At 46.1% G+C, this 13,395-nt stretch overlaps 1 protein-coding gene across 1 annotated transcript in view; it reads left to right on the top strand.

Moving 5' to 3' along the window:
- Positions 1–11,444, top strand: part of ago3a (argonaute RISC catalytic component 3a) — a 77,486-nt gene extending 66,042 nt beyond the window's left edge. Inside the window, exons 15-19 of the mRNA XM_083661293.1 lie at positions 5,094–5,288; positions 6,173–6,307; positions 9,574–9,675; positions 10,268–10,467; positions 11,141–11,444. Coding sequence (XP_083517419.1) covers positions 5,094–5,288; positions 6,173–6,307; positions 9,574–9,675; positions 10,268–10,467; positions 11,141–11,249 — 741 coding nt within the window. The 3' untranslated portion in view covers positions 11,250–11,444. The remainder of the gene's footprint in view (positions 1–5,093; positions 5,289–6,172; positions 6,308–9,573; positions 9,676–10,267; positions 10,468–11,140) is intronic.
- Positions 11,445–13,395: the final 1,951 nt, after the last annotated feature.

Raw genomic sequence — 13,395 nt, 5'->3', positions numbered from 1 at the left:
AGTTCCTCCTCCATTTTACACCTTATCTCTATCGCAGCAGTGAGTTCCTCCTGAGTTCCTCCTCCATTTTACACCTTATCTCTATCGCAGCAGTGAGTTCCTCCTGAGTTCCTCCTCCATTTTACACCTTATCTCTATCGCAGCAGTGAGTTCCTCCTCCATTTTACACCTTATCTCTATCGCAGCAGTGAGTTCCTCCTGAGTTCCTCCTCCATTTTACACCTTATCTCTATCGCAGCAGTGAGTTCCTCCTGAGTTCCTCCTCCATTTTACACCTTATCTCTATCGCAGCAGTGAGTTCCTCCTCCATTTTACACCTTATCTCTATCGCAGCAGTGAGTTCCTCCTCCATTTTACACCTTATCTCTATCGCAGCAGTGAGTTCCTCCTGAGTTCCTCCTCCATTTTACACCTTATCTCTATCGCAGCAGTGAGTTCCTCCTGAGTTCCTCCTCCATTTTCCACCTTATCTCTATCGCAGCAGTGAGTTCCTCCTGAGTTCCTCCTCCATTTTCCACCTTATCTCTATCGCAGCAGTGAGTTCCTCCTCCATTTTACACCTTATCTCTATCGCAGCAGTGAGTTCCTCCTGAGTTCCTCCTCCATTTTACACCTTATCTCTATCGCAGCAGTGAGTTCCTCCTGAGTTCCTCCTCCATTTTACACCTTATCTCTATCGCAGCAGTGAGTTCCTCCTGAGTTCCTCCTCCATTTTACACCTTATCTCTATCGCAGCAGTGAGTTCCTCCTCCATTTTACACCTTATCTCTATCGCAGCAGTGAGTTCCTCCTGAGTTCCTCCTCCATTTTACACCTTATCTCTATCGCAGCAGTGAGTTCCTCCTGAGTTCCTCCTCCATTTTACACCTTATCCCTATCGCAGCAGTGAGTTCCTCCTGAGTTCCTCCTCCATTTTACACCTTATCTCTATCGCAGCAGTGAGTTCCTCCTGAGTTCCTCCTCCATTTTACACCTTATCTCTATCGCAGCAGTGAGTTCCTCCTGAGTTCCTCCTCCATTTTACACCTTATCCCTATCGCAGCAGTGAGTTCCTCCTGAGTTCCTCCTCCATTTTACACCTTATCTCTATCGCAGCAGTGAGTTCCTCCTGAGTTCCTCCTCCATTTTACACCTTATCTCTATCGCAGCAGTGAGTTCCTCCTGAGTTCCTCCTCCATTTTACACCTTATCTCTATCGCAGCAGTGAGTTCCTCCTGAGTTCCTCCTCCATTTTACACCTTATCTCTATCGCAGCAGTGAGTTCCTCCTGAGTTCCTCCTCCATTTTACACCTTATCTCTATCGCAGCAGTGAGTTCCTCCTGAGTTCCTCCTCCATTTTACACCTTATCTCTATCGCAGCAGTGAGTTCCTCCTGAGTTCCTCCTCCATTTTACACCTTATCTCTATCGCAGCAGTGAGTTCCTCCTCCATTTTACACCTTATCTCTATCGCAGCAGTGAGTTCCTCCTGAGTTCCTCCTCCATTTTACACCTTATCTCTATCGCAGCAGTGAGTTCCTCCTGAGTTCCTCCTCCATTTTACACCTTATCTCTATCGCAGCAGTGAGTTCCTCCTGAGTTCCTCCTCCATTTTACACCTTATCTCTATCGCAGCAGTGAGTTCCTCCTCCATTTTACACCTTATCTCTATCGCAGCAGTGAGTTCCTCCTGAGTTCCTCCTCCATTTTACACCTTATCTCTATCGCAGCAGTGAGTTCCTCCTGAGTTCCTCCTCCATTTTACACCTTATCTCTATCGCAGCAGTGAGTTCCTCCTCCATTTTACACCTTATCTCTATCGCAGCAGTGAGTTCCTCCTCCATTTTACACCTTATCTCTATCGCAGCAGTGAGTTCCTCCTGAGTTCCTCCTCCATTTTACACCTTATCTCTATCGCAGCAGTGAGTTCCTCCTGAGTTCCTCCTCCATTTTCCACCTTATCTCTATCGCAGCAGTGAGTTCCTCCTGAGTTCCTCCTCCATTTTCCACCTTATCTCTATCGCAGCAGTGAGTTCCTCCTCCATTTTACACCTTATCTCTATCGCAGCAGTGAGTTCCTCCTGAGTTCCTCCTCCATTTTACACCTTATCTCTATCGCAGCAGTGAGTTCCTCCTGAGTTCCTCCTCCATTTTACACCTTATCTCTATCGCAGCAGTGAGTTCCTCCTGAGTTCCTCCTCCATTTTACACCTTATCTCTATCGCAGCAGTGAGTTCCTCCTCCATTTTACACCTTATCTCTATCGCAGCAGTGAGTTCCTCCTGAGTTCCTCCTCCATTTTACACCTTATCTCTATCGCAGCAGTGAGTTCCTCCTGAGTTCCTCCTCCATTTTACACCTTATCCCTATCGCAGCAGTGAGTTCCTCCTGAGTTCCTCCTCCATTTTACACCTTATCTCTATCGCAGCAGTGAGTTCCTCCTGAGTTCCTCCTCCATTTTACACCTTATCTCTATCGCAGCAGTGAGTTCCTCCTGAGTTCCTCCTCCATTTTACACCTTATCCCTATCGCAGCAGTGAGTTCCTCCTGAGTTCCTCCTCCATTTTACACCTTATCTCTATCGCAGCAGTGAGTTCCTCCTGAGTTCCTCCTCCATTTTACACCTTATCTCTATCGCAGCAGTGAGTTCCTCCTGAGTTCCTCCTCCATTTTACACCTTATCTCTATCGCAGCAGTGAGTTCCTCCTGAGTTCCTCCTCCATTTTACACCTTATCTCTATCGCAGCAGTGAGTTCCTCCTGAGTTCCTCCTCCATTTTACACCTTATCTCTATCGCAGCAGTGAGTTCCTCCTGAGTTCCTCCTCCATTTTACACCTTATCTCTATCGCAGCAGTGAGTTCCTCCTGAGTTCCTCCTCCATTTTACACCTTATCTCTATCGCAGCAGTGAGTTCCTCCTGAGTTCCTCCTCCATTTTACACCTTATCTCTATCGCAGCAGTGAGTTCCTCCTGAGTTCCTCCTCCATTTTACACCTGATCCCCAATAATAGTCATTGTATTACCGTAAAACAAAAAGGGGGGGGAGGGGAGAATAGTTTGTGACTAATTCTTCGTCTTGTCTCAAAACAAATCTGTTGCTCTAGTGTTTTGTGCTTGTAAATATATATGTATATACATATAATATATGTATATATTTACAAGTCCATATAATATATGTATATATATATTTACAAGCACAATTTATATATATTTACAAGCTGTATGTAACTGGTGGCACTGTGTTGTGATTTTGGAGTGTATGTATGCGTTTTCTTTCTTTCCTTTTCTTTTCCTGTATCTGAGTTTGTTTGTTTTTTTTGTTTTTCTGTGTTCTAAAAATTTTTAATTGCTAAAAAAAAAATCAGTTGGCTTTATCACGCCCATCTCTTTAACTCATTCTCTGCCAGGGTCATTTCGGTCTGTGTGCTCCCAGTGCCAGGATTTTGAGCATATTTCCTGATCTTCCAGGACCCACAGAATATTCTGTGCTAGGAATAAAATTACACAACATATCTCACAATAAAGCAGAGACTCTCTTCTTACCCCTTGTAAAAAACTGAAACTCTACCGTTTCCTTGTTTAGTTACAAGCAGTGGAAGTTAGCTTGTTTTCACTAAAAATGCCCTCCTTGGAACAGAAATAGCAGAAAAAGAGGTTTTTAGTGAAGGACACCGTTTCAAGCAGAACTCTCTTTTGAGCCTTTTATTTTTTGCCTCAGTGACACATCAGACACATTATACAGTATTTGTTTTCCCAAATAAATAAATAAAAAATAAGAGAATGTATTTGAGGGAGCTGTGTCGGTCCATGCCGCCCAGTGAGCGGCTACAGAGAGAGAGAGAGAGAGAGTCTGGCCCCTGGGGTTTCTTGACAGATGAGGCTTGGCCGCAGTATTTATCAAAGTATGATAAATATGTGCACAAAATCAAATAAATAATTTACTTTTACAGTTGCCATGTGGATTTTTAGCTTAGCTTGATAAAAGCATAAACAAATGGAACGAACCCTTATGTGGTCACACTCACACACTCTCTCTCTCTCTCACACACACACACACACACACACACACACACAGGAATAACGAGTGCTGTAACGTTACCTGCTGTCACGTTACCTCTCATAACTAACGTTAGCACAGAAGATCACACAATAGCTACGTTAGTGCTGTAAACTTTGAAATGTTTATGTGACACATGTTTCGCCTTGGTTGCTGGGGACGGGTGTGTGACGCGGTTTGACGCGTTTGACGTATCCATGTGATTCCCCCTCCCTTGAGTGTGACAGAGCTCTCCCTTGAGAGGGAGAGCTGGCAAGAGGAAACGTGAAGCGAGTCATGCCGGCGGCATAAGTTATAAACAATGCGTGACAATTATACTCGAATGTTGTGTGTGTGATCATTTCATCTCAAACGCGATACAAAAAATAGGCTACTTTTTACCATCGTCATCGCTCTCTCCAAGTGGCACCCATTTCTCCTCCTCCGATTCATCTGTGTCAGACGGATCAGAACGCTGTGAAGGGGAGCCTTCGTCGCAACAACAAAAACGCCGGCGTCTTCCTCGCCATCGTCGCCATCCGAGAACTCTGGGTCGGACTCTGTTTCGACCACAGGCTCCACCCATAAATACTAAACTAGCGGGTTCCTTTTATCAGTTTGACCTGAAACAATGTCACAGGCTGGGAAAGTGTCTGATGTAATGTAAACAGCCAAAACATGAAAGTACGTCCGAGTACGTCTTTGGCACAGAACGCCATTGTTAAAAGTACGTCCGGGTACGTCTTTGGCAGAGAATGAGTTAAGACCATGACATCGCCACTTGTATCAAGTTTGTCCAAGTGGTGTTGCCGTACGTGCTGCGGACCCGCTCGCGCATGTCCAGAACGGCTCGGGCAGCCTGCCGGGTGGTAGTGACAGACAGTACCTGCTAGAAAAGTAGATTAGGAGAAATTGTGTTAAACTGTTAAACAATACAGACACAAGGAAAAGGTTTCAAGCTTCCTTCCTGCATGAAGAAAAGCTGATATTCTGTCTACTGGGCCCTGGGTATTTTTGCTAGAAATACCCATCTCTACTCTCTCCCGCTCCCACTCACTCCTTCTCACTGTCTTGCAGGTGGTAGGCAGTATGGACGCCCACCCCAGCAGGTACTGTGCCACTGTGCGGGTCCAGAGGCCCCGGCAGGAGGTCATCCAGGACCTGGCCTCCATGGTGCGGGAGCTGCTCATCCAGTTCTACAAGTCCACCCGCTACAAGCCCACCAGGATCATCTTCTACAGGGACGGAGTGTCGGAAGGCCAGTTCAGACAGGTGAGCTCTCAGTTTTGTCTCCCTCTGAACAAACTAGATCAGGGTTGGTTCCTGCAGCAGAAGAACGTAGTGTCGTGAGGGACATGGGGCATGTTATAGAGAGCCCCAGGGAGGATGTATTTTTGTAGTCGGAACGCGGAAGTCGCGGGATTTCTGAATGGGTTTTTGGTGCAATGCTTCAAATAAGGTCTGCTGGCAACGCAAGCTTAATCAAATGCGAACCAGAGTTCAGCCGGATAATCTTCACACATGAGGACCACTTTCATGAGTTTTGAAGCGTAAATGCGAGCCCTAGAAGTAAAAAGCTCATGCTAAGCTAATCCAGAACCCCATCACGTCACCACTCAACCTGGACTGTTGTTGATGTGTGCGCTGCTGTGCACTGATTACCCCGGGCTGAACCAGGTGAGGGAAAGAGAATTCCCGTGTTCGTCCTTTGAAGTGGTGACGTTATTGACGTATAATATCCCCGTCGACTCAACAGTGTAGTCTCATTTAGCCGTTTGCTAGCTAGCCGCACTTTTAACGGCACGTAAAAGCTTAAAAACTCATAAAAGTGGTCCTCATGTGTGAAGATTATCCCGCTGAACACCGGTTCACGTTTGATTACGCTTGCGTTGCCCAGAGACCTTATTTGAAGCATTGCGCCAAAAACCCATTCAAAAATCCCATAGGTGAAAACAGTGAAGAACCTGGAAGTGTTAGCATCGATGTTTTCCGGACTCATTCCTGGGGCTCTCTATTGCCAGAACTTTCTCCAAGGGTAGATTTGATGAATATTTGAAGCAAAATACTGTGGTCATCTTCCCTAGGTGCTGTATTATAAATACTGTGGTCATCTTCCCTAGGTGCTGTATTATAAATACTGTGGTCATCTTCCCTAGGTGCTGTATTATGAGCTGCTGGCCATCCGTGAGGCCTGTATCAGCCTGGAGAAGGAATACCAGCCAGGCATCACCTACATTGTTGTGCAAAAACGCCACCATACACGTTTGTTCTGTGCCGACCGCAATGAGAGAGTGAGTCCCCACTACTACACACATACACACACATACACACACATCCATGAGAGAGTGAGTCCCCACTACTACACACACATACACACATACATGAGAGAGTGAGTCCCCACTACTACACAATACACACACATACACACACATACATGACACAATGAGAGAGTGAGTCCCCACTACTACACACACATACACACTACTACACACACATACACACATACACACACACACACACACAGATACACATACACACACACACACACACACACACACACACACATACACACACATACATACACACACATACACACACACACATACATGAGAGAGTGAGTCCCCACTACTACACACATACACTACACACACATACACACAGATACACATACACACACACACACACACATACACACACATACATACACACACATACACACACACACATACATGAGAGAGTGAGTCCCCACTACTACACACATACACACACATACATGACACAGCGAGAGGAGCCATTCAAGTCAGAACAGTGTGTTATGTGACTTAGTCCATATTTGTTTGTTTTACACTCCCTTCTAGCATGTTAACTACTCGAAATGGGCCTCATTAATTATTGTGCTTGCTGAAAGTAAGGCACAATCTTAACTCATTGAGTGCTAATGACGTCTAAAGACGTCAATTGCGTCTTTTGACGGTGGGACGTGGATCAAAGCCTCATGCATCTCCTGTAAAAATATGGGAGATGTTGAATGTGTAAAAGCTATTTTACGGACCCATTAGGTGGCGACAGTGCTCTCCAGATTAGAGAAAGGTGAGGAAAAAACAGAGAAGAAGTCATGGGGAAACGGAAACCACATCGGTATGCATCGATATGCATGAAGCATAACGTTAGCTGTGCCTGTGAACAGCAGCCAATCTGCTGCCACAATTGAGCCCCTCCGTCTCCGCTGCGATAGCCCCTCCACATTATTAGTTGCCGACACCAGCCTCTTTCTGAAAAGTTACGTTATTCTCAGCTGGAAGCGCTGGGAGCCGGCGAAAAAAACGGCGGAACGCTGTGAAAAAGCTGGGCGTAGCGCACTTTTCAGTGCAGAGCAAACGCAGCAGAGAGCCACCAGAGACACTCCCACGGAGGAGGGGTGTGCAGTTGAGGGGGGTGGGGCACGCAGGGCAGCATACAACACCGACCCAGACAGCAGGAGGCTCGATGGACAGATTTACAAACACAAGCTAGAATATCTGATGCCCACCAGCAGTAAATCAAGACCAGCAAGAAGGTGTAGGGTCTGCGCACGCAGGGGCCAGCACTGCTGGTTGCAGCTAAAAAATATTATTTTGCCAAACAAAATTCCTTTGTTTTCGCTGTTTTATTGAAGGAAATTATTTTTGAGGTGTCACTACATCAGAAAATATTAGCTTCAGAGTCAGTGATGTGCTTGAAATGCTTCATTTCACAAAAGGCTGATTATCTTAGCTTCTAGTTTGAAACGTCTGTTTTTGGTGAAAACAACCTATCTTCTCCGGCTGATAACTAAAGAACGGAAAGTGATAACAATAAACTTTTTTTGGCTGATGATACAATAGAGTCTCATCGTTCTTTGGGCGTGTTCGGTGTTTACATAGTAATATCACACAATATTCTGTGGGCCTCGAGAAATCACTGAAAACGCTCTGAAAGGGCTGGCACTGGGAGCATTCGTTTTCCAAAAGTGGCTGGCACTCAATGAGTTAAAGTCCTTCATACTTATTATTATTATATATATATGCCTTTTTTGTAGGACGTAATAACTCCCACAGTTTTCACACCACATAGACATGCCAGAACTCAAAACATGCCAGAACTCAAAACGTGCGGTTCATTGAGGAAAGGGTTGCTATGGCTTTTCTAAGGGTTTGGTCAAGCGGTTTGGGCGCTATTCGCGATTAGGCGTGAGTTTTTTCCCCATTGACTTGAATGGGGTTTCGAAAAATCTTGCAGTAAATTAGCTGTATCGCAGAAACCATACGAGGTACAGCTACGAAACTTCACAGAGGGGCCTTTTACTATCCCCCAAAAAATTACACCAATTGACCAGATGGTGGCGCTATAACGCGTATGTTTTTGAAAAAAACACACCGTTGCGATATAATCGACTTCCAAAGTTCTGTGGGTGGGGCCTATTTCACAAAAATCGCCATAACTCCGGAAATACAACATCCAATGCTAACCAAACTTGGTACAGGTGTGGAGGGATGGACTTTGAGCTGATAGTAAAAAGATTGTCTCATTTCGCCTATAGGGGGCGCTATAGCAACAATAAGTATCTCTAGCTCACAAGCTATAAGAGCGACTGTTCCAAAATCCATAGGTTCATAGTAGAGTACTCTTCTACTCTGGCCTAAAATATTACACGGATTGACCTGATGGTGGCGCTATAACAGCCATCTTTACGTTTTGGTCCATAACTTTTGAACCGTAGCTTCTACAATCAAAATTATTTTTTCCGTGGTTTCCTTGGCTCGCCCCACTTTTATTCATTGCTGTGATCTAAAAAAAATACTCCTATTGACCTGATGGTGGCGCTATAACAGCCCTCTTCACATTTTGGTCCATAACTTTTGAACTGTAGCATCTACAATCGAAATTCTTCCGCCCCTGCCCTGGATTCCTTGGCTCCTCCCGCTTCTACTCACATAGGCCCGCCCATAACTACTTAGTCCCCCTAATTGCATGGGCAGGGACTTTGCAAGGCAGGCGGGGCATGGCGAGGACAGCAAGCACAATTACATTTTCAGTAGGAAATGTAGATATTCTAGTTACCTTTGTTGTCAATTTGTTGTTCGCCCTCCTAACCCCTGTAATTATATTCGATTAAAGAATTAAGGCCCAATGCAAACTGAGCGCTCTGCAGTGGCACTGACGGCCCCAGAGTCAGAGTCAGGCCCGGGTAGTAACAAGCTTATTTAGAGGCACATAGACACAGAGGGTAAAGTAGCTCTCTCTGGCATTAGGCTTATAACTGGTTGATTGGGAAGCTCTCTGTAAGCCATTGCCTGGACCCGTCCATCAGCTATTATGGAGTTATCGGGGCTTTCCGACAATTTATTTACTCCCTGATGTCATTAAGCGTCCCGACTGAGGTAAAAGGGTGACTTTTCTGTTCCAGCAGCTTCAATTTTCTCTGCAGTTTTTTTTTATTTTTGCTGTTGGTGAAAAGTGGAAAAGCTGATGATCAAAACGCATTAGATGAAGGGCTGAAAACGGTCTGTAACTTTGAATCCTCTTCACTCCATGTCAGGTGGGACGTAGCGGAAACATTCCTGCCGGTACGACCGTAGACACGGACATCACGCACCCCTACGAGTTTGACTTTTACCTCTGCAGTCATGCTGGAATACAGGTTGGACCAACCGCCGTCTGCTCTGCCTGCTGCCCCTTAGGCAGATGCACCATGCACTCTCCCCCACTTCAATCACCTCATTTTAGGCCTCTTGCAGACTGCAGGCTGTGTGCTTTTGCAGAGCTACACATTGTTACTGATAAATAGTGCAAACATTTAGTGCAAAGGAAAGGTTGACTTTTAAGACACGAAGAAAGTGCCAGGAAGGAGCAGAGAGAGCGGAAATCCTGCTTGGTATGTTTTGGTTTTGCTTCTTTTTAAAGTGGTTTTTGCCCTTTTACTTTAGTTAATTGAAGATTAATTGATTCTCCTTTGGGGAAAAATTTATTAGTTGTGATCTGGGAACAAAGTCCGATAATTTCTGTTTTTTATGTACACATATAGATGCTTTTCATGGAATTGTGTGATGCTGTGGTTTACAGGGATTTTACAACCGCTATGAGAGGTTTACGGCCTCTTGGGGCTTATTGCTTAATTTGAAACCTAACTTATTTCCTGTCAGTGCAACAGGGTCCATTTGGAATGTTGATGTTGTCAAATTAAAACCGTCTATAAACCAAATGTGTCGTTTAACTCCTCTACCCTCTCCCAGGGCACCAGCAGGCCCTCCCACTATCACGTCCTGTGGGACGACAACTGCTTCACTGCTGATGAGTTCCAGCTGCTCACCTACCAGTTGTGCCACACGTACGTGCGCTGCACCCGCTCTGTCTCCATCCCTGCTCCAGCCTACTACGCCCACCTGGTGGCCTTCCGCGCCCGCTACCATCTGGTGGACAAGGAACACGACAGGTGAGGAAGGGGCGAGTGCCAGAGGGAGGTGAACTGCAGCTAACAATGATTCATTCTTCCTCCACTCTGGGGTTCAAGTCACTCTGTTGGCACGTTCTGTTTATTACAAAGTGTTTTGGGGTATCAGTTTTCACTTATGACCTTGCAGTGTGTAACAATTATCTGCACGGCTTCAATATTCATCAACCGGGCGTCCGGGTAGTGCAGCGGTAGATTCCCTGCCTACCCACACGAGGGTCGCAGGTTCGAGCCCTCGTGTTACCTCCGGCTTGGTCGGGCGTCCATACAGGCACAATTGGCCGTGACTGCGGGTGAGAAGCCTGATTTAAGGGTATGTGTCCTGGTCGTTGCATTAGTGCCTCCTCTGGTCGGTGGGGCGCCTGTTCGGCAGAGGAGAACTGGAGGAATAGCGTGACCCTCCAACGCGCTACGTCCTGCCGCTGAAACTCCTCGCTGTCAGGTGAAAAGAAGCGGCTGGCGGCTGCACTTGTGTCGTAGGAAGCATGGCGCTAGTCAACAACTCTCCCCAGATCGGCAGAGGGGGGGGATGAGCAACGACCGGGAACAGCAAGGGGAATTGGCCAAGTACAATTGGGGGGAAATATTTATTCGTCAACCGCTCTATTTTGAGGATGTCATCATCAGTACCGCTCCTCTCCTCTCCACTCTGCAGCGCCGAAGGCAGCCATGTGTCTGGTCAGAGCAACGGCCGGGACCCCCAGGCACTGGCCAAAGCCGTTCAGCTCCACCACGACACCCTGAGGACCATGTACTTCGCCTGAGCGCTACACCCACCCTCTCTCCGACCATCGCCACCCGTAACACACGTACACAAACGCACCTCTCACCAACACACAGACACGACCATCCACGACCTGGCCTGCCAGTCGAGGCGTCCTCATAGGTGGGGAGTCCCGCCCCCAAACCAGCCACACACCCAGTCAATCCGGACCTGACACTGTGCCGAGGAAGGCAGGGAGGAGGGAGGGGGAGGAGCCCCTCCCCCCACACTGGACCCAGGATGCAATGCTGCTTTAAAAATAAGAGAGAAACTCAGCACTATTATGCAATATTAAACCAGCCAACTATTTTATTTTCACCCTTATCGGGCCGCCCCCTATCCATCGTCCCCCCTTCTCCCCCCTTCCCTGTCTGACTCACTTCTCCCCCCTTCCCTGTCTGACTCACTTCTCCCCCCTATCCATCGTCCCCCCTTCTCCCCCCTTCCCTGTCTGACTCACTTCTCCCCCCTTCCCTGTCTGACTCACTTCTCCCCCCTATCCATCGTCCCCCCTTCTCCCCCCTTCCCTATCTGACTCACTTCTCCCCCCTTCCCAGTCTGACTCCTTTACTACTGCCTCAGTGGTTCTTTGTCTAGTTTGTTTGTTTTTACCCCCATCTTGATGTCTTTCCTACGATTTGCAATCTGCAAATCTGCCCCTCTGCCATCACATCCTTTCCAGTACCTCAAGTCCGTTTCAGCAGCAGCACTTTTGCATTTTGTCAGTTTTACTGTATTTTTTTTTCCCCCATCCCTCCAAGACAAGAAGCAGAGAAGAAAGGCTCTGATTGTGGGGTTGTAAACTAGTGATTATGATTTGTTTTTGTATATAGGTTGTTCAGCCCCCCCCCCCCCCCCCCCCCCCTCCTCCTGCTCCAGTTCCTGTGTCCGATCTGTTTTCCCCAGTGGTCACTTTTCGCTAGTGTGTCAATCCACCACCAGCTACATGTTTGGAACGACCTGTTATTTTGAGCACAGTGCCACCTGTAGGCTACAAGGTATAATAATACCCCTAAATTGAAGTCAAAACAAGGGGTTGTATTCTTCTGATTTGAGATCGGTTTTGATTTATGTTGAGCAGTCAACTGACATATCTAAACAGTGGCACAGATTATATTGGCTGATATACTATAATATCAGTTACTCAATAACAGCCATCTATAGGTTTTTTTTTATAAAGTATAACACTGTTATGTGATTTTGCTTGTAATTTTATGACTCTAACTTTTATCATTCTTCGTGTATTTATGAATTTGTTCAAGCTGGCGAGCTTTTGTTTTTAATATTAGTGCTCACCACGCTTTCATTCCCACGTCAGCGCTCTCTTGATCTTGCACTCCCCTCTCTTGAGTTTGAGATGGAGGGTGAATTCTAAGTTAAATGACAGATCACGTTGATAGTTTCCTGTAGTGCAATAATCAGTTGAACGAAGGGAAGAAGATGTGATGGGACTTTAGCAAACGAACAGTAGCACATCTTATTTGATTAAAATACGTCTACTCGAAGGGAAAGCTAAGTTTCTGAGAGGAGATGGATGAGTTTGGTTGTAACTCCAGTTTTGGTGATTTTCATGTTTTTTACTTGAAACTGAAGAATTGTACGAGCCTTCGTGAGTTGAGAAGACTTCTCGCCCCTCGGTGAAGTGAAACCCTTTCAAAGCCCCGCTGTGCAATTTCAAAATTCCTGGTCGTCAGTTTAAACATGAAGCTGTTTTTCTTCATTCCGAATTTCCCCTTTTGGAGATCAAAGGGGTTTCACCTGGCAGCAGCAATGTAGAGTCTAAAGGCCGTAACGTAACGGGGTAGTATTCAAGTGCCTGGTGGAAGTGAAGCGTTTCAATGGTCCGAAGTTGCAGAACTAATTTCTAGAGATCCCATTTCAACAGGTGGGACAAATGATCAAACTTAATATTCAGACGACAGTGTGAGATAGTTTGAAGCACGGGAGCTTTACCCAACGTCTCACTTTCTTGAGAGCTTGGAATTGGAGGTTACTTCTGTCTACTGACTTTTCTATGAATCTCATTCAAATCTACCCAAGATAGATATGTAGATTGTCTTTGCCTATACAGCCGTTTTAGCTGTGGGCTTAGCTTGGCAGCAGTGTTCTAGTCGAGTGGGGCTTTCTTTTGCTTATCTTCATCAAAT

This window comes from Poromitra crassiceps (genome assembly GCF_964638095.1).
Source record: "Poromitra crassiceps genome assembly, chromosome: 26".
Lineage (NCBI taxonomy): Eukaryota > Metazoa > Chordata > Actinopteri > Beryciformes > Melamphaidae > Poromitra > Poromitra crassiceps.
Note: the sequence above shows the minus strand (reverse complement) of the source record. Positions and strands in the feature narration are given on the sequence as shown.